Source organism: Pseudorca crassidens, chromosome 1 (assembly GCF_039906515.1).
Source record: "Pseudorca crassidens isolate mPseCra1 chromosome 1, mPseCra1.hap1, whole genome shotgun sequence".
Taxonomy (NCBI): Eukaryota; Metazoa; Chordata; class Mammalia; order Artiodactyla; family Delphinidae; genus Pseudorca; species Pseudorca crassidens.
The window spans coordinates 78,748,174-78,770,350 of NC_090296.1; the positions used below are offsets into that span (position 1 = coordinate 78,748,174).

Consider the following 22,177-nt stretch of genomic DNA (forward strand, 5'->3'; position numbering starts at 1 on the left):
AAAACTCAGAGTCAGCAGACCTTAGTCCCCGAATACTGACTGTGCCATTTTCAGCTTTTCTTGGAAGCTGAGTCTCAGTCCCACCATCTGTAAAATGGGAATAATAATACCCCCCGCCATTTACTTCACCGTATTATTGTTAAGATCAGATAAGATCATATCTGTGAGTTTGTTCTAGTAAGCAGAGAGTTTTTAGAATGCTCTAAATGAAAAAGAAATGCACATACTCACGCTTGCAGACACATTTATTAAGATGCGGCCAAGTGAAATGTGTCAGCTCCTCCTGGGTACAATCTTCTTTATTGGTGTGTAATAATGCCCAAGGGCTGGATTAACTACATAATCAAAATCAAATGCCAGCCTTTTACAGACTTGGCCAAAACAGTGCCACCCGAAACACCATTTTAAACTGTAAGAAATCGGAGGACATTTCATTCATTTGCTTTTTATTGTTATTGACACATACGTTTTAATTTTAATGCTCACTGCAGCTCCACATCTAAAGGAAAAAAGCTCTTATCCTAATTTAGCAGAAAGCAGAGCTATCAGTGTGAAGGACAATAGGATATCAAAATACAGCTGCTTTTCATCCATACTTGTCTAAATTAGAAACATGCTGCCATTCACAGGGGCTCTGACAACGAGTGCACATAAGCAACACCAAGGAGGTCTGACGGGTCAGGTCGTGTGGGTTTCCACTCAACATCTTCGCTTTACTCTGGGTCCTTATCCTCACCTGAAAAATGAGGGACTGACTTCTTTGCCACAACATTGTCCAGTCTCTGTCCTTGCAGATATGGATTGACACTCTGAAAAAAAATACACGGTTGGAGTCATATGTGGACATCGGATACAGACATCGCACAGAAGAAGTGAACGAGAATTGTTTCTGGCCTATTGGGTTAACAAGGTAACAGTGGTGCCTACTACCTACCAGATGATTACTCCAGTGCACTAATCAATACCTCAGTGGCCAGAGAAACATTGACTGACAGAGGTGTCTCTGTCTTTCACACAGCTAAGTATCACATACAATTGGGTTCCATCCCCTTTTTTGGCATAAAGATTTGAAGTGAAACAGCTAAGAAACCCTCACTATTAACTTAGATACAAAGCCTCACATGAAACAGAATTATTATCCTATGGCCTTATTTTAGGGGAGAGAGAATGTGAACGGCATTAAATCATTTTACAAGAAGAATGTTCTAAAGACGATGACAGAGCAGGGCCAGATGGGAATTAGTATCTGCAGAGTGGTCACAGATCACCTGTTGCTGTGACTGATTCTTTCAAAGCAGTATTCTACTTAAAGAGGACACATCAGGGGCTCTAGCAATCATTTTCACCTTCCCTCAGTCAAATTCAAAACACGAAGAAAAGAAGGAAGTTATACAGAAAGCTCCTTTAGTTTTGACTCAAGACTCCACCATCTGAAATCCTTTTCAGCTGTTGGTATTCTGAATCAGTCAAGGTTTTTCCATTCCTTCTCTAATCCGTATCTATGTTTTGAGGTTTGGATTTGAACTAGTAACTGGAGCTTTTCAACACAGTATTTAGCAAGCAGAAAAAATTCAGAAGTTTTGGAAGATATTTGTTTATTGAAGTTGCCTGCCAATAACTGAACAAAAACATAAGAAAGAAGCTGTAGTTACAAATAATCAGCAATCCCATCACACCTCTAGTCCCCATGGATGCATGGAGGCATTTTGCAGGGGGTCTCTCTTGCCCACGGGACATTGTCTGCCATAACTCTCGAAGGGTGAGCAGACATTCTCCAAAAGACAAGGCCTGGAATCGGAGTTTAGTATTTAATGAATGTCCTTCCACATTCTGACAGGTAAAAGCATGAATGATGAAAGGTCCCACACATTGTGCAAAAATGCATCACCAACAAGCTGAGAATTACAAAGTATGCAATGTCCTCATATATCTGAAAAGTGATATGTCACCAAATAACAGTACTTTGCTGGGAAGCATCTTTAAAATATTTTAAATAACTAAAATACCTTTTTATATCAGGAATTGTCAACTGGAATGGCCTGGCCTATCCCAGGGAATCGTATCAGAATCTCTGGCTAGGTGGAGCATGTGTGAACTGAAAAAGTGTATTCAGGATTATAAATATTTTGATTGTTTTTTAGTAAAAATATATTTTACTAAAAATTCTAATATATTTTAAAAGGATATGAGATATTCATGTTATCAAATATGGGAATAAAGGGTTGATAAACTCTTTAAATAATAGTAGATCTCAAATATCAACAAGATACATCTTAAGAGTTAGTTTGCAAAGTCATTTAAAAGGTGAATGGACCTTTTACTCTTGAAGCAACTAGGAATTCAACCAGATTTGAGCAAGTATAGAAATTTGCATAAAACCACCTGAGGCTCTGTTGTAACTCTGGGGAGAATCCCTCCTGGCAAGGGACTGTCATGGCAGCAAGTCCTTTGGCCCAGACCCGGGACATGCCAAATGATAGAGGGCAGGGGAAAGTGAAGTAATGAGGAAGTAACAGGAGCAATCACTTGAGCTTTTTTTTTTTTTAATTTAAACTACAGTAGTATTTTTTTTTTAATATTTATTTATTTATTTGGCTGCACTGGGTCTTCGTTGCAGCACACGGGGCTTGAACTTTCTTGATAAATGTCTATGAATATTGAATCCTACACATAAGAGTAATAATAATGACAAGGCACTTAGATATTTACCTTCTCCCTTGGGTGAGAGACTGTCTAGGTTACACAGAGAACATTATTGCCACTTCACAACCGCAGAACCATTAGGATGGGATCCCTGCTTCTAGTGACCTCTGGAAACCACAGCAGATGCTGAGCTCAGTTGGAGAAAGCCTTGATTTTTCACAAAAGCCCATAATTTCTTTATATTGATTCGCACACTTGAGGGAGTCGTTTCAAGTCTTCAATCAAGGTGGGAACACCACCTGAGGCCTGATGACAGGGGAGGCAAGTTCTGTTTCTCCACCAGACCTGAAAGGCCCCTGGTTAACGGCATGAGCATGGATCTTTGTATCAATAGACGCCTGAGAGTAGGAAGAACTTGGTACCTCTGGGTCAAAGTGATCGTTATTTTCATAAACTCTAAGCCTTTCCTATGTGGAGGAAGTTGAAGCCAAAGTAAAATCCTTTATAACATGTGTTCTAGCCAGAGTCCTGAGGTTTGGTAGTCACTGGTCTCATGGAAAAAATGACCTAAATCATGACCCACAGTCATTAACTGAGTCAGGGCAGAAGGAATAGTGAGCGAGGAAGGAGAGGCGATTAAAGCTTCATGCTAAGTTACTCATTTTGGTACGGTCATTGGTCTGATTTGGAAATATCCTTGCTGTGCCATGGGGAGACGCTCAAGCCATCTTACTGGTAAATTATGGGTATCCTGAGCTCTTGGAATAGAATTTCTTGATGTTCTCTCAAGACCGCATTATACCTTTCGGATCCTTCCTGCCATCATCTGCCACTAGAAACTGTAATCACCCAAGAAAAACCCCTAATAACACTGTAAACTCTCTGAAGATCTGCTTACAAGCAAAACTTTGCTTCTCAAATAGCCAGCTGGCCACGGGTCTTCTGTATTTTGTCAGGCAGCACAGGGGCTTGGAACTTTCTGTTTCAGGGACCTGAGGAATTAATGTTGAGTCCAGAAAATCCACCCCTCTTAAAGCATTCTCTGCCTGGATTCGGCAAAACTATTCAGAATGGCCACAGTTACCACTGTCCAGATTCCCAAATTTTGCCAGGATCCAAGCACTTGCTATTCTACATAAACAGTCAGTAGCCTTGCGTATACAGTTTGGTTTGTATATTTTAACTAAAACGGTTACTCCCTGGTAGCACTTTGCTATGTAATAAGCAGGACTTTAACTTTTTCCTCCATCTGATCCAAAACAAATGGCAGGTGGTTTTGTCTAGTAAGGCACCAACCACCGACCACTTGATCAGTCTCAACACCATAAAATGCATCGTAAACCCAAAGCAAATTGACATCAGCTTTACAAGAGGCATCACTGTAGTGGGTAAACGCACAGCACCTTGGGCAGCCCAGAGACGGTTAACAACTAAGCCTGCAGTAAATTCACCAGTCAGCGAACAAATATAATGGATCTAGTGAATTTTTACATCAATCTGGCTAGAGCAAGGGAAAAAAGTATGTCGAAGGAATGAGGTTTGTTCATCTCATTTTCTGCCCCTACATTCCTTCAAAATTACTGCCTGGAGCAGGCAGTTCAACACTTCCTGGCTCCCGTCTCGAGTTTTTATATAATTGATGCAGAGGTGTGAGCAGTTTCCCCCAGTGGCCTACAGACCCTTTGAGGAAAGACATACCCTCCTGTACTCCCCGCGTCCCTATACCCATGGTAGGGATGCAATTGACATTTTGTGAGTGCAATGGAGCTGGTAGAATTGCCACAAAACTTAGCATGCCACTAAAAATCACATGCTAAAGCTTGGGGAAGACATCGCAGAAACCAAGGGCAGACTTTTTAGGCATGGCCCTTGTCACTTGGGACCACCGTTCAGCACGTGAAAGGATTCTGCTACCTTCCAACCACTGAGGCTAACGGCCTGTCAACTGCCCCCGCTCAGAAAGCTCCAGGCATCCCCACAGCCCGCCAGCCAGCCAGGCATTACCCTCCGCTTGCGCCTCTGTCCTCCTTTCATCTTCTCATAAAGGAGCTTCTTGTTCTAGAGTGGGGAGAAAAGAAAACACAAATGCAGAAGTATGGATCACATTTGGTCAATGTCTATTTTACACCTGGTGTGTCCCCCTGGATATTTGCATACACATATTTTGGAAACGAAGCCAGATGAAAGGAATGTCGTGGCAGAAAGATAGACCACAGGAGAAAAGCCAGTGGTTGTACAGTTTTTAATAAAGTGCTCTGCAATGCCCCGAGGCACACCAGTGTCATCAACAGTCACATAAACAAGAAAATACGACATTCTAACACACAAGGGGCACTGGAGACCCATCTCCTCACTTTGAACAGGCTTTGTTTAAAACAAACAATTTTATCTTATTTTACTTTGGTATCTAACTCCCTTTTTATGAGCTGTACACATAAATCGTTCTCTAGAGTAGGGTCTGACTATTAGTAACAATCCTCTGTGTAAGCAAACGAGACACCTGACTTCTGTGACCCTTCCTCTTGTGGCTTGAGTCAGTGCCCCCAGTCAAGGCAATCGGAAAACCATTCGGTCTATAACATTTTTAATAGAGTGAACCTTTTAAAAACTGCCAAAAAGCTTCTTGGCAGAAGGAAAGTTGTGTTGGGGCTGGGCGGTGGGGACAGGCTCCGTTACCACAGTTTGTGTAAGTGTTGCCTCATATTACCAGATTTCAAACACGTAGTGGACTCACATGAGCTCTAGAATATCAGACGCATGCTGAATAGATTTCCATTCTGTTGGGATTACAAGAGACAGAACACTTAACCTGAGGGAGAACGGGAGAAGGGGAATTGGGGGCTTCCTTAGGTTGTTGTTTTATTTGATTTTTTAATCAGAAGGGAGATAATGTATAAAAGAGGTGATTCATCTTACTCTAAATAAAATACCCTGACATTGATTGGAAAAAAAAAAAAAGGAGATGACAGAGTTCTGGTAAGGAACAAGTTTCTACAATCCTAGTATCTCCTGAGCTGTCTGGATATCAAATTTTTTTTCATGATAGATTTGCAAATGAAAATGACAAACGCCAAGAATGAGCTTCATAGTTTTCATGTTCATTAAAATCTACTCCACCCACAATTTACAATGTGCATCTCTTGCCCAACCTCAGCTATGCACGGAGGCCGTGCCAGGGCGTCAAGGAGCCTCCACAGCCCCAAAGGCCGGCCCTGGCCGCAGCCGCCATCTCATGCTCATTTGGAGAACTGATCAGTTTAATCTCAGAAGGGAGAAAAGACGGACTTGCAGATCATTCACTCGAGGAATGAGGATATTGCTGTGAAGCTCATTCCCATTGTCTGTACTTGCCTTTCTGTGGATGAAACAATTCCTGATGCAAGAGAATGTCCTGGGAGTTCGTGCTAAAGCTGGGGAAGGGGGTTGGAAGATAAGGGGCCAGGAAAGAGGCTTCTTCATGTGTAGCACCGGGATCAGCTCCTGAGTGGGAGGGAGGGCACCGGGGCCCACGAGCTGGTACCATGGGGTGGGACAGACAATCAGCCGTGGCAGAGGTCCACTGTGCCGCCAACAGGGTTAAAGACAGCAGCATTTTAGTTACTCCCCTTTAGAAGGTCGTGGGACAGGTTATACTCATAAGAGCCTTCATTCAAAAAGAAATGCAAAGGTCTGTCAAGTCTTCCTCTCAAAGATGGTCCCTGTGATTCCCTAAGAGCACAGGTTAGGATTAGCAGGATGCTTTCCAACCCCCGCCTGACGGTGGCCTTGGCATTCCCGATTAGCCCCGCTATCATATGGATTTAAAGGCAGGGACTGGCAGGTGGGTGAAAGAAGTATACAAAAACGAATGAGAAGAAACCAGCCCCTCTCCTGACACCCATTCCCTATAGGTGGGGTGGGGAGCGGGGAGCAGTGAGCCTGTTTTCCAGGTGAGTAGCAGGTTTGAGTTCATGGAGAGAGCTTTCCATGGTGTCATCAAGATTTTGGACAACTGCCCAGATCTTGGCTTCAAATTCCATTCCTAAATGGAACCAGAGAGGCTTCTTAGAGAAATGTCTGATTCTAGGGCTAGGGCAGGGAAAGTACAAGGATGAATGAAGTTGGGATATCTAATTGGGCCAGAAAGTACTCAAAAAAGTGATGAGACATAGTGAAAGGAACGGAAAGCCAGCCTGCAGAGACTCCCACTGGCTAAATCTAGGACAGTTTGCACAGCAAAATAAATAATAATAGGAAACAATGAATCTATACTGATAATAAATTTTAAAATAAATAAATAAATGGGGGAGCAGGGAAAAAATCTTGCTTAGAAGAGAATGCCAACCAAGAAATGCCGAAAGAATAGTAGAGTTTTAAAAAAATCACCATTTACAACTACCATAGTTATCATTGATTCTGGTGAGCATCATCAATGGATTCTAAAATTGTTAGTTGAAAGTTTAATGGGTACAGAATATTTATACAGTCTTGAAGTAAATCCCCATAGATCAACGATTAATTTCGAAGGGAAAGATACTGATTTTACACTGGAGAAACTTGACAGACACCACGTTGCCCAAGTCACCACCAATTCTGGGACAAACTGGCTTCATGGGCCTCCCGAGGGAAACACTAAGAACACATCAGAAAGGCATAGCTCATGTCTAATGACACGGAAGCATGAGAGAAACCCAAACTGAAGAGCAGGCGACTCTTCAGACACATTGAGGGCATGAAAGATAAAGAAAGGCAGAGGGTCCTGTGTCTCATTTCTCCCATGGCTCAGGTTCATGGCTCCGTTCAACTGCATCCGATTAAAGACCTGAGCTGCTGATGAAAAGATGTGGAAAGCACTTGGAAAGGAGAAACATTTGCTTTCGAGACAACTTTTTCCTAAGTGAGTAACACTCAGCAATGAATGTGTGGAGGGAGAGATGGCTGACATCTATGGTAGCCAGCCTTTGATATGGCCGCTCAATGCTGTGGATACACACGTCGTCTGAAAGACAACCAGTCCTAGATAGGACTCGACAGGACCGCTGTACAGGACACACTATGAACGATGAGCCAAGAAAAGATAAGGAATGTATCCAGTTTTTACAGAACTCTCAGAGTTGAGTGGTCTGGTTCAAATCCCAGCTCTGCCAATCATCAGCTGTTTGGTATTGGGCAGGCTATTCAAACTCCCTAAGCCTGTCTTTTCTCATCTATAAAATGAGCATGATAGGGAAGGGCAGACTGAACGAAATAATTCATGTAAAGTATTTAGCATAGTGTCTGCCTCACAGTATGGTGTTCAACAAATAGGACTATTTACTATCTTAGTATAAAATACAATGACTATTATCATCATCTTTGTATTTCCATCACCTAGCACAGGGCCTGGAAGGCATATGATGTGCATTTAATAAATGTATCCTGATGTATTAACAAAGAGAGAGGAATGCAGGAAATTAGACAGACACTGATATTTATAATATGTGAATCACTGCTCAAAACCCAGCTGAGCTCCAGCTAATATCAAAGACAGGGAAACATTACTAGCAAATAAGGAATAAGGGTCTTGTGTGCAGGTCTCTTGTGAAAGATAATTCCTTTGTTAACTTAAAGGGTAGTGGAGCTTAAGACAAGCTTGAGACCATCATTCTTTATAAACACTAAGGAAAGCTTCGGGACCCCAGCTTGCAAAAGCAAGACATACTCAATTCACACTTCCATGCGAAGATCAAGCAAATCATGTTTGACTGCTGGGTGGTAATGAGAAAATAAATGAAGGAAACTTAAGTTTAAACAGACACATAATTACAGATGAGAAAGGTGTGTAAACATTGTTCCTGGTCATTGATCTGTAATAGTCCTAACTTCTAGTCTTTAGCTCTGATGTAGACAAAGAATGGGAGTGACTGAGAGAAAACAAATCTGTATTTAGAGAAGGAAGCAAGAAAAGAATGAGACATGGTGGCTGGCCTTGTACTGGAGTGCTGGGAGTGAGTGGAACGTGATGAGAGAAATCTGTAAAGGTTTTCAAGAAGAGATGAGGAAAGTTGGCAACAGAGAAGTTTCCATCTCTCCCACTTCCTCAGTTGGGCTCTCTGCCCTCACTCAGACTGTTCTCCATTTCCCCCTTGCATCTTTTCCCTCATTTCCGGCCTATCAGTCATGCGAGGTAGACATGTCACCCTAGAATTCAGTGCTGCCCTTTTTTAGTGTCTTTGACGTCCTCAATTGTTATCATACAATTGACCACGTGAGTCCTCAGTCCTGGGTCTTCCTCTACCCTTCTCTTGCATTTTCCCCCAGTAATTTAACCTGGTATACTCATGGTATAGCTGGATCAGGAAGCTGAACAGTGCTAAGTTGGGTTCATTTTATTTTCATGCAATTCATCACAAGATGGTAAGCTCATCGAAGACCACTACCATGTTGATGACTACTGTATATCAAGCACCTAGCACAGTGCCTGGAACAAAGCAGGCTCCATCCTGGCCCTTGCTTCAGTTTGGCAATACTTCTGCTCATTTCTTATGGATTGCTTCCCAGTGCTCTGCTGTGGTCTTCTACTTTTTCCTACCCTGTCTCTGCTTCCTTCTTTCTCTGCTACCTCCCTCTCTTCTTCCTTTCTTTTTGTTTTTTAATTCCCTCAGAGGAAAAGTTCATACCTTCCATTTCTTATAAACCTGATATAGCTCTTTTTTCCTCCTCATGCTATGTATATGCCATATACCAATTCTAGTCAGTTCCCTGGCCCCCTTTGAAATGTCGTGGATTCTCATTGTGTTGGTGAGATTCACTTAAATTCTCTATGTTCACAGCCTTCATAACTAGAATTACCTTTTCTATTTTTTTCCTGCCTTTAGTCTCTTCTCTATATACTTCATCATTCTCTATGCCACCCTAATAACTTTTATAGAAGAATTTCATGATTTCAGTCTCCTATTCAAGAACCTATAGATGATTGCCTATGTAATTCAACATATTTAAACACTGCTAGTAAGCTTCAGGATGGCTCTACAAATTCTCCCTAACAGAACTGCTTATGAAAAAGAAGAGAAATAGGATAATGCATAATGGAAAAAGCAAAATTAACTTAGAGTGTATTGTTGCTTTGTTGTTTTAAGACAGGAAACATGTGCATGTTGACAGGAGAGGGAATCAAACTGCTTGGATGATGGAAAAATGAAAGTGGTTATTAATGAGGAAGGACCTCTCTCTCTGAAATAATGTAAAAGAAAGTGAGAGAGTTTAGTCCTGAGATCACAGTATTCCTAGTAAAGTAGGCAGCAAGCCGGCTACCAGTAATGAGCTGAGAAGAGACCTATAATTTCAGAGGGGCTTAGGCAATTAGGAGTATCTCCTCATTCCTCATTCACTCACTCCTTCCACAGACGTAATGACCACCTATGTATACGTGATAACACTTCTTAGTATTTTTCCACTTTGCTCACGTGGCTTCAGCATTTGATTACATCATCCAAGCCACAGGAAGATAGATCTCTCTCCACTCAATTGTGATCTTGTTCAATTCATTGTTCCAGCTTGTTAGGATCTTCTTGAATCCCAACTCTGTCATTCAGTGCTCTCCCTTCCAACTTCGTGTCTTTCTGAAGAATCTGATAAGTTCATGTTCTATCGTTTTTATTACAAACATTTATAAAAATGTGGAGTGCGATAGCGCTAAGACACACAGGATACCATGTGAAATCGCTCTCCCTCTTGACACGGACTCTTTAAGAAACTCCCTTCTGATAATGTTCTCCTGCCTAGGTTGTATCCCTCCACTTCTTCAGACAGGAGATCATGAAAGAGCTGATCAACCACTTTGCTGAAGTCCAACTGCACCATGCTCACTTCATTTCCCTCATCAAGCTGGCAAGTAAATGAATAATGCTGGCAAGTAGAAGAATACAATTAGATTGACAAACCCTGTTTTTTAGCAAACCTACTCCAAATGGTCATGATTTCTCTTCTAAGTGCTTATAAACAATTTCCTTAACTGACAGTTACAGATTCTTGCCTGGTATTGACAGCAAGTCCACTGCGACACATTTTGGAATTTATCTTCTCTTTCCATAGAGCAGGATTACACGTCTGTTTCTCAGCTTCTGGCATGGTCTTCCCTTATTTCTGCAGAGACCACCTCCCTCAGCCTAGAGATAAAACTTGCAAATTTTCTTAGTATCCTTTTTTTTAAAAACAAAAATATCATATACTTCCTATAAGAGCTGCAGGAAACACTGATGAGACTTTAGGACGTGTTGTGACACAGGCTATGGAGTAGACCAGAGTAGAAGCCTCTGGGACTACAGCTGATGAGACTGGTTCAGGTCCCTGACTCTTTGGATGGATTGGTGTATTGAGCCCTAGACAGTGAGTGTGGTTTGGAATTAAAGTCCCTCTCGACCAGAGATTTCTGGAAAAAATCAGCTTCTAAGCAATTTTCCTTCTCTCTCCCCACCCATGTTGCTCATCTCTACCATCAGTACCTTCAGAGTACCAGAGTATAAGACCTATTAGCAATTAAGATTGGACTTACCCACTTGCCCAAGCCTGGATAGTCATGTTCTGGATCAAAAAGGTGCTGGTGTAACTGGAATTCTCGACTGAACTCTGCTGTGTCAGGGGTGTTTTCTAGACATCCATCATCTACTGCAAACAACAAAAGGCTTTTGAGGAACAGCCACGACATCTATTGTTATTCTAAGAGTTAATTTATTAAAAACAACTAGGCACCCAAGGGTCAGAATCTATTCACATCAGTCACTCTAAGTCACTTTCCTTCTGGGATTTGCTCATCCCAGACTCCCACTCCTCTCCTACCCATGGCAGAGACTGGTCGGCTGCTCCCCAAACCCACTTCCTATTCCCCGTTGGCACATGGCTAATTTCCCAGCCTTGCTATGCAATCAGGTGGAGTCATATGCCTGGATTTGGGCCAATGGAATGTGGGCAGAAGTGATGTACTCCACCTCCAGGCCTGGCCCATAGAACCCTTCTATATGACCCCCTCTCCTTCTCTCCCCAACCCCCAGCCTTCTGTCGGTCTGCTTGCTACATGTTGCCGACCAGGGTAACTGTAGATGTCAAGTGCAAAGATGAAAGATGGCAGTTTGCGTTGCTGAACCATCCATCCCTACCACACCCTCACCCACCTTTGGCAGGACTTCACACAAACGAGAAATAAACTTCTATTGTGTTAAGCCACTATTATTTTTTATCTGTCATAACGGCAAGTATTTCCTTCACTGGTATACTTCCATTCCACATGACTCACTCTGTTTTCTCTTGGGTGGGCTCTTTAGAAATGATTCTGGCTTCTTGGCGAAAGTCCATTATATAAGAACAATAATTATTAGATAGTACTTGACGTTGTGTGTTGTAGTGGTAACAGGGTAAGCTTGGAGTCAGAAAGCTAGACCCAAGCTCAGGGTTCAAATCCTAACTCATGAGTGATAGATGGGTTTAGTTTCTTGGGAAAGTTAACTTAGTCTAAGTCCATTTATTCATCTATGAGATGGGAATAATCAAATCCTTACCTTATAGGGTAGCTATGAGGAATAGAGATGATCATATATAAAGCATCTGGCACATAATAGGTTTCCTCCATGTTTTAGTTCCCTCCTCACCATCTTTCTTTAAATGACAGTTCATATTATCAATGCTCTTTGAAATAAAGCATGTCTTCCGTTCAAACCCAAGAAAGGTTATCCCTCTTGGCTGCTGCTTTTACCTAAGCCCTATCATTAATAGACACAATACTCTGAAAATAAGCCATTTTTTTTCCTGTCTCTAATGTGTTTTAGACAACAGCTTTAAAAAGGGGGGCTGGGGGGCTTCCCTGGTGGCGCAGTGGTTGAGAGTCCGCCTGCTGATGCAGGGGACACGGATTCGTGCCCCGGTCCGGGAAGATCCCACTATGCCACGGAGCGGGTGGGCCCGTGAGCCATGGCCGCTGAGCCTGCGCGTCCAGAGTCTGTGCTCTGCAGCGGGAGAGGCCACAACAGTGAGAGGCCTGCGTACCGCAAAAAAAAAAAAAAGGGGGGGTGGCGCTGGAGAGGGATGTGAATTTTGTGCAGGACTAGAATGAAAGAGACTTCCTTTCAAAGGGATAGGGAGGCATCAAAGTCAGTACTAAAGGGGGTCTAATACAGGTAGTCTGGTCTCTTGAGACTGCTCTGACACCTTCCAGCAGCTTTAAGCATCCAGTCTCTCAGCCCTTAACAGCATGAAGCTCCTGAGGAAGGCACGAGCATTTGGAACAAATCCCTAGTGTGGCTCTGACGTGGCTCCCCACTTCTCACTGAACTATTTATCTAACTTCATCTAGAGCAATTAACATGGAGGAAAGGGATAGCAAAGCAAGAGAGGTCAGGCAGTCTGCATATGGCAGCGTATGTTAGCTTAATGAAAAGACAGGGAAGGAAATGGCAGGTAATCTCAGACAAGAAAGGTCCTGGGAACTGGGTCCTTTTATCCAACTCTATCAAACCGCCCTGACTGCTCCATCTCGGAGCTCCTACGTGCTCCTAATTATTGCTTGATCACATAGATCTATATATTGCTTTTCTTTCAGGATAAGCTAGGACTACACTGAATTTTTTTTTAAGGCACTGACTATGTCTTCATGTTACAGATGAAGAAACTGAGGTCCAGGGAAGTAAACTGACATACTATGATTAGGACAAAAACTCAGATCTCTTGGCTCAACCTCTGGTTCTCTTTCCATTCTCCAACAACAGTTCTCAAAACTTTGGTATGCTCCAGAATCACATGAAAGGCAGGTTAGAATATGAATTTCTGGGTCCTATCCCCGGAGCTTTTGATTCAATATGTCTGGAGTAGGGCCTGAAAATCTGCATTTCCAGTAAGTTTCAGGTAATGCTGATATTGTTGGGACTATATATTAAGAACCACTGTATCATATGATATGGAATCAATTTAACCAAATCCCCATGGAGCCTGAACTGGCCTTTCTTCCTTCCCATCCAAAGTCCCACAAGCAAGTAAAAGGTGGCTGATTCAGATTTTCCTGTGGTCCTGGGCCAGCGTCCCTGCACTAGCTTGGCCACATCCAAATACTCTGGTTGTTCCATCCCAGGATGAAGCCTCTGTCCCCCATGGAAAACAGAGAACTCACCCTAAATGAAAAGAGGAATATCTTTCAGAGAGAGCCTGTATTGTGTTTTAGAAAAGCTGAGGAGCCAATACGGACAGAATTTTCAGAGCAAGACATCATGACATGGTGGTTGCATGCACAGTCCTGAATCAGGTAGATCCGGGTTTGAGCCTTGGCTCAACTACTTGCTACATGGATAACCTTGGTGAAGTTACTTTCTAAGTTTCCTTATATGTAAAGTAGGGATAATAAATACTACCTAGTATTATTATTAGGTTGTGGGGAAAAGACTACTCTGTTGCTGGAAGCGAGTACAAGCCCAAGGACAGAGAGTCATTTCTTACTAGTGGCAAAGCTATTTATAATCAGGATGACATTTAATGAGCCCTTACTCTGTGCTGGGTGCTGTATCAAGTGTTTAACATGGATAATTTCATGTAATTCCCCAATAACCCCCATTTTGCAAATAAGGAAACTGAGGTGCAAGTGGTTCACTAACTTGTTCGAGGTCACATATCTTGACCTTGGGTTTGAATTCCAGTAGTCGTCAGTCTAGAGCCACTACTCTGAACCACCAAGGTAAGCCGCTCAAAGCCCAGCATAAGTGTAGCACACTCACCATTCATTCTCTTTGGAATTGGGTGGTAGGAAAGTGGGAGCGATACATGAGGAGCAAGGAAAGTTTCAACCTTCTCTCTTAACCAACTTCTTGCCTTCCAGGGCCCCCCCTCTCTCATGCCGCCTCCCAGCCCCCAAAGAAATATTTCAGGATAGATGCTCACTGGTTACAACATAGTTGAGATATCGATTGTCAAGAGAAGGTAAGGAAAACAAAGGAGCATGGATCATCCACATACTAAAAAGTTCCAAAGACACTAAAAGTGGGCAGCGATTGTATCATAGAAGAGGCAAAAAAAGAGAAAATCCGTCTCCCTTTTTATTAAAATTGGAGCCAGTGCAGAAAAGAGCATCAACTCCCAAAGAGGGAGAGAGACAGAAGATAAAGCCTTGACTAGGGGAGTCCTCTGTGGGTGTATCGGAACACCAGAACTCACCAAGGGTTCTAGAATCAACTTCCCTTTCCAACCCACATACAGATACACAGGGGCTCATCGGAATAGAAATACTATTTCTCTGAACGTGTGCAGCCAATGTTAGAATTTTTAATTTCCTCCCAAAGGCTCTACCTTTCATGAGAACCCAAGGGCATGCCCACTACCTGTTTTTCCAACTGGACAGGGATTTGGAGGGTCTGGGTAGCCCTGATCTTCACTGAAGTCCTTGGGAATGTTGTCACCGGTCAACTCTGCCACAATGTTTGGGATGTTGCCAAAGGGACCCAAGTGCTGAAGACCTTCATGAGCTCCACCTGCCAGGGAATCAGAAGTAGTTCATTTCAGTGCAATGACATTCATTTCAAGTAATATTTATTCGGGCATACCATACAGACAAAGCACTGTGCCTTATGCTGTGGAGAGAAAAAAGGAAATCCAACAGTTCCTACCCTCTAGGGGGTTAAAATTTTAGTTGTGGAAACAGACACATACTGCACATATATCATTTCCACACAGGGCACACTGTGTATGTGCTATAATAGACATGTTAAAATATAGCATTGGGAGCAGAGTAAAGGGAGTGTTTCATTTGGCTGATAGGAGGGGGAGGGCTTCTTGAATGAGTTGGAGCTTGAGTGGCACTGACACAGATGGGCTGGGGTTTGGAAGCTGGGCATGGAGCTCAGGGAAGAGAAGAGGATGCAACTGGCATCCAGGTAAAAGAACAGGCTGAATGACAACCAAAGACCACAAAAAAGGGAGATGAAGGAAAAGGTCTTTGTCCTCCTGCCATTCTAGATCAACCACTTAAAACTGGGTGCATTTGCTTCAATTTTCTTCTCTGCACATCTTTTTATATCTAAGTGTTTATTGGTTTTCCACTTACTATTAAAGCATGTGGCTGCATGGTCTCTATGCCCTTGACTATAAATGAATATGTAGTCTTCTATCCAGTGGCTCTACCACAACATTTTAATCATTCCCACTTTGTGGGATGTTTAGTGTTTCCCAATTTACTCTTGGGCATTTAATTTTTTCCATATTTTGGATTCGTTTTCCTCAGGAGAGACTCCCAGAAGTCAAATTACTGGGTCAAAGGCTATAAATATTTTATGGCTCTTTATATTGCCAAACTGTTTTCCAAAAAGGAGGTATCAATTAATAAAATATCATCAACAAAATCTGAGAATACCATTTTTATAATATCTTAACCAGCATTGGGTTCTACAAAAATAAATTTTTATGTTGTCTTTGCTAATTTAAAATCTTTTAGAAAAATGACTGCTTTATTTTGAATGTCTTTGATTACTAGCTCAAATATTTTTCCATGTGTTTATTTACTAGCTTTAATTTCTTTTCTGTGAGTTGTCTGTTTATGCTCTTGGAATTTTAGTGTTTCTCTTATCAATTTGCATGAACATTTTACATAATAAAGATATCGGGCCTTTGGCCATTACATTTCCTGCAAACACTTCCCCATGTTGTCTGACTGAATTCTGGTTATTAAATTTGTAATATCGATAGTTTGCTAACATAAGTTTTTAATATTTATTCACTCAGACTTGTTATCCTTTGTGATTTCTCCTCACCTTCTAAACTTACAAAACTATTGCCACTTCAAAAGTACTATCAACATTTAGATATTTCTTTCAGTTTTTCTATTTTTAAAATTAACTCTTTGGTACAGCCACTATGAAAACAGGGTGGAGGTTCCTCAAAAAATGAAAAATGGAACTATCATATGATCCAACAACTCCACTCCTGGGTATTTATCCAAAGAAACTGAAAACACTAATTCAAAAATATATATGCAGCCCAATATTCATTGCAGCTTTATTTACAACAGCCAAGATATGAAAGCAACCTAAGTGTCCATCAACAGATGAATGGATAAAGAAGATATATATATATATATATATATATATATATATATATAAAGAATCTATATCTATATCTATCTATCTATTGAGAGAGTCAGTGGAATATTACTCAGCCATAAAAAAGAATAAAATCTTGCCACTTATGACAACATGGATGGACCTGGAGGGTATTAAGCTAAGTGAAATACTGTATGTTTTCACTTATATATGGCATCTAAAAAACAAAACAAATGAACACATATAACAAAACAGAAACAGATTTGCAGAGACAGAGAACAAACTAGTAGTTGCCAGAAAGGAATGGGGGTGGCAGGGGGTTGGGTGAAATAAATGAAGGGGATTAAGAAGCACAAGCTTGAGGTTATAAAATAAAAAAGTCACAGCGATGTAATGGGCAGCATAAGGAATATACTCAATGATATTATAATAAATTTGTACATTGCATAATCTATAGAAATATTGAATCACTGGGACTCCCCTGGTGGTCCAGTGGTAAAGAATCTCCCTTCCAATGCAGGGGATGCGGTTTCGATCCCTGGTCAGGGAACTAAGATCCCATATGCCACAGGGCAACTAAGCCCATGTGCAAACAACAGAGCCCATGTGTTCTGGAGCCCATGCCACAACTAGAGAGAAACTCAAGCAGACTGCATGCTGTAATGAAAAAGATCATACATGCCTCAACAAAATTTCCGTGTGCCGCAACTAAGACCCAATGCAGCCAAAAAAAAAGGAAAATAAATAAATATTTTTAAAAAACATCGAATCACTATGCTGTGCACCTGGAACTAATATAATATTGCAAGTCAACTATACTTCAAAAAAAAGAAAAGAAAGAATTAACTCTGTAATCTATACGCTATGTGTTTTAGTGCATGTAAAATAATTAACCATTTTCCCATTTGTTAAGTGATTCTGTTCTTCCCCACATATTTCATTCCTTCAGCAAATATTTAGGTGCCCCATAGATACCAAAACCTGCTCTGAATACCAAGGCACAGCAGTGAATAAGAGCAACTTATGTTGTGTAACTTGCTTTACTTAAATATAATGCATATCAACTTCCGGACTCTCCTCTTGTAGCCTTAATATCCTATAAGGTTCAGGAACCTTACTTTTCCAACCCTAGAGCAGCCATTTCAGGAATGAATTCCTATTCATTAACCTTATTGTGACACAGCTCCCTTGATGCACAATCACCCTGTACATAGACCTATACACAAAGGGCCAAATCAAAAGGTGTTTGTTTGATGTGCATGAAATTAGAACAAAATCAGGCTAAGGTAACCATATTTCCACCTTCATGAGAAGAATGGTCTTGCCAACAGTTTATATTACCTAAGTCTAGCTGGGTGAGGCTCTATTTTCCCCTGGATGAGCTGAGCCAAGGTGTGCCCTCTGACACTTGCTTTATATTTTTCTCTTTTTTGGTTGAACTAGCTCCCCTTTGGATCAACACAATTTTTCTTTGGAAATAATATATTCAGTAGGATCATGGCTAGCTCTTAGTGTCCTGGGAATCATATGGTCTCTTTGAAGTGACATTGCATCTTTTTGTCTTAATTTATTATGTTTGATTAACATTTATTCTTTTTTGTTTGTTTCTTTGTTTTTTTGACCTCACAGCATGGCACGTGGGATCTTAGCTCCCCAACCAGGGATCGAACCTGCGTCCCCTGCAGTGGAAGTGCGGAGTCTTAACCACTGCATCACCAGGGAAGTCCAGATTAACATTTATTCTTAAAAGGATAATTGTACCTCCTTTAATTCCAAATTCCTCTATCTTCCAAATATAGACACTGTAAAGTAACTGGGTTGTTTTGTGAGCAAGCCTGCAAAATTTCTACATTTAAAGAAAAATATATTATTTTTATAAATTTTCCTTGTGAGTATTTAAGATGTATTTTTATATAATCCATAAACATCTAAATACAGCCAAGGGCTTCCCTGGTGGCACAGTAGTTAAGAATCTGCCTGCCAACGCAGGGTACATGGGTTCAAGCCCTGGTCTGGGAAGATCCCACATGCCGCGGAGCAACTAAATCCGTGTGCCACAACTACTGAGCCTGCGAGCCACAACTACTGAAGCCCACGCACCTAGAGCCTTGCTCTGCAAGAGAGAAGCCACCGCAATGAGAAGCCTGCGCACCGCAACAAAGAGTAGCCCTCACTAGCTGCAACTACAGAAAGCCTGCGCACAGCAACGAAGACCCAACACAGCCAAAAATAAATATATAAAGTAAATATGTTAAAAAATATATAGCCAATTATTCAACATTCTTAATCATATTCTTTTATATCCTTATTCATATTTTATCTCTTTATCATAATCTGATGGCTATGTGTTAAAATCTATTACTACCAATAAGTGTCTGTCAGTATCTTTTATTTCTCACCATTTTTACTTTAGCATTTTGATGCTATGCTAATTGGCATGTCCAAGAGTATAAATTCTTCATTTTAATTGTGTTATTAATTGGCAAAGTAAAAAATTAATGGACAAATCATATCTTTTTTTAAAACATCTTTATTGGAGTATAATTGGTATACAATGGTGTGTTAGTTTCTGCTTTATAACAAAGTGAATCAGCTATACATATACATATATCTCCATATCTCTTCCCTCTTGGGTCTCCCTCCCACCCTCCCTATCCCACCCCTCTAGGTGGTCACAAAGCACCGAGCTGATCTCCCTGTGCTATGTGGCTGCTTCCCACTAGCTATCTATTTTACATTTGGTAGTGTATATATGTCCATGCCACTCTCTCACTTCATCCCAGCTTACCCTCCCCCCTCCCTGTGTCCTCGAGTCCATTCTCTGCATCCGTGTCTTTATTCCTGTCCTGCCCCTAGGTTCTTCATAACCATTTAATTATTTATATTTAGAATCCATATATATGTGTTAGCATACGGTATTTGTTTTTCTCTTTCTGACTTACTTCACTCTGTATGACAGTCTCTAGGTCCATCCCCCTCACTACAAATAACTCAATTTCATTTCTTTTTATGGCTGAGTACAATTCCAATGTATATATGTGCCACATCTTCTTTATCCATTCATCTGTCGATGGACACTTAGGTTTCTTCCATGTCCTGGCTATTGTAAATAGAGCTACAATGAACATTGTGGTATATGACTCTTCTTGAATTATGGTTTTCTCAGGGTTTATGCCCAGTAGTGGGATTTATGGGTTGTATGGTAGTTCTATTTTTAGTTTCTTAAGGAACCTCCATACTGTTCTCCATAGTGGCTGTATTAATTTACATTCCCACCAACAGTGCAAGAGGGTTCCCTTTTCTCCACACCCTCTCCAGCATTTATTGTTTGTAGATTTTTTGATGACGGCCATTCTGACTGGTGTGAGGTGATACCTCATTGTAGTTTTGATTTGCATTTCTCTAATGACTAGTGATGTTGAGCATCCTTTCATGTGTTTGTTGGCAATCTGTATATCTTCTTTGGAGAAGTGTCTATTTAGGTCTTCTGCCCATTTCTGGATTGGGTTGTTTGCTTTTTTGTTATTGAGCTGCATGAGCTGCTTGTAAATTTTGGAGATTAATCCTTTGTCAGTTGCTTCATTTGCAAATAATTTCTCCCATTCTGAGGGTTGTCTTTTGGTCTTGTTTATGGTTTCCTTTGCTGTGCAAAAGCTTTTAAGTTTCATTAGGCCCCATTTGTTTATTTTTGTTTTTATTTCCATTTCTCTAGGAGGTGGGTCAAAAAGGATCTTGCTGTGATTTATGTCATAGTGTTCTGCCTATGTTTTGCTCTAAGAATTTTATAGTGTGTGGCCTTACATTTAGGTCTTTAATCCATTTTGAGTTTATTTTTGTGTATGGTGTTAGGGAGTGTTCTAATTTCATTCTTATTCATGTAGCTGTCCAGTTTTCCCAGCACCACTTACTGAAGAGGCTGTCTTTTCTGCATTTATATTCTTGTCTCCTTTATCAAAACTAAGGTGACCATATGTGCGTGGGTTTACCTCTGGGCTTTCTATCCTGTTCCATTGATCTATATTTCTGTTTTTGTGCCAGTACCATACTGTCCTGATTACTGTAGCTTTGTAGTATAGTCTGAAGTCTGGGAGCCTGATTCCTCCAGCTCTGTGACAAATCATATCTTGATACATATTTCTTCTATTAGCTTTGCCACTCTCATTCTGTTGTTTTGTCTGGTGAATCTTTGATCATTCTTTTATTTTTAACCTTTCTTTATCTCTCTGATGACTTTTCCAATTCACACTGAGGTGCCTGCCTTCAGAGACATTCTAGAAATTCACATTTATTAACTCACATTAACCCAAGACCTGCAAAACGTTAGAGAGACAGATCAGTACACTTGGTATTGATATATTCGAAGTTCTGTACAATCTTGGCATTAGAGCCACCACTGTGCTTGCTATAGGGCATGCCTTCTGGTGTGTCAATACATGTCTCAACTTTTGAAAGCACCCTAGCCTTAAGTGCCAGGAATTATCCAACTTGGCTTCAGAAAGAGTGCATGTCTTAATGCTCCATTAGTAATTAATGAAAGAAGCAAACACAGTTTCCTTTATGGAAGACCTGCCAAGGCTCTGTTTACCTCTGTGTACCAGTGCCATTAGAATGAATGGTACTCTTGTTAGGAAGCAACAGATGTTTAGCACCAGGCAGATACATTATAACACAGGCTCTTTTAAAACTATATTTAATGACATCAAATCAAGAAATACTGAGGAACTATGGGAGATAGATGGAAGTAAAAAAAAAATGCTATCCTTTGCTCTCCAAGAGCTTGAATTTTATAGACAAGTAACCACATATAGAAAATAATTAGAAAAAGATATAATTGAGTATACAATCAAATGCTAGTTATCTGGTTCAGTATAATGTTTAGATTATGCTGATCTATTGCACCTGAAACCAAGTCAACCAAACTGTTAGGATGCCATGGATGCTATTTGGTCCATTTGTCTCATACTCAACCAAACATATTTTTAAATCATTATTCAGTCAGCTTAAAAAAATATGTACTGAGTACATACTAGACATCAAGACGTGGACTAGAGGGTCAGTGATGAACCAGGTAAATATGGGCCCTGCTCTCACAGAGCTTACAGTCTGTAAGAGATACATAATGAAACACATATTTAATGATACAGATGAACTTATTTACAGAACAGAAATAGACTCACAGACATAGAAAACAAACTCATAGTTACCAAAGGGGAAAGGGTTAAAAGGGGGAGGGATAAATTAGGAGTTTGGGATTAACATATACACACTAATATATATAAAATAGGCTACTCTATAGCACAGGAAACTATACTCGATATTTCGTAATAACCTATAATGGAAAAGAATCTGAAAAAGAATGTAGCTGAAAGAATATATCTGAAAAGAATCTGAAAAAGAATATATATATATTATATATATATAGGTGTATAACTGAGTCACTTTGCTATACACTTGAAATTAACACAACATTGTAAATTAACTATAACTCAATAAAAAAAGAAGCGCAGATT

The 22,177-nt window shown here is 40.7% G+C and overlaps 1 protein-coding gene across 2 annotated transcripts in view; it reads right to left on the reverse strand.

Moving 5' to 3' along the window:
- Positions 1–425: 425 nt before the first annotated feature.
- SCG5 (secretogranin V) overlaps positions 426–22,177 on the reverse strand; it is a 53,678-nt gene continuing 31,926 nt past the window's right edge. The window contains exons 3-6 of one of the 2 annotated variants that reach the window (XM_067742352.1): positions 14,955–15,104; positions 11,156–11,265; positions 4,648–4,701; positions 426–809 (exon numbers count right to left, since the gene is read on the reverse strand). In XM_067742352.1, the coding sequence (XP_067598453.1) occupies positions 714–809; positions 4,648–4,701; positions 11,156–11,265; positions 14,955–15,104 (410 nt within the window). In that variant the 3' untranslated portion in view covers positions 426–713. Of the gene's footprint in view, positions 810–4,647; positions 4,702–11,155; positions 11,269–14,954; positions 15,105–22,177 lie in introns of both variants that reach the window. The other variant, XM_067742344.1, reaches the window with a different exon arrangement.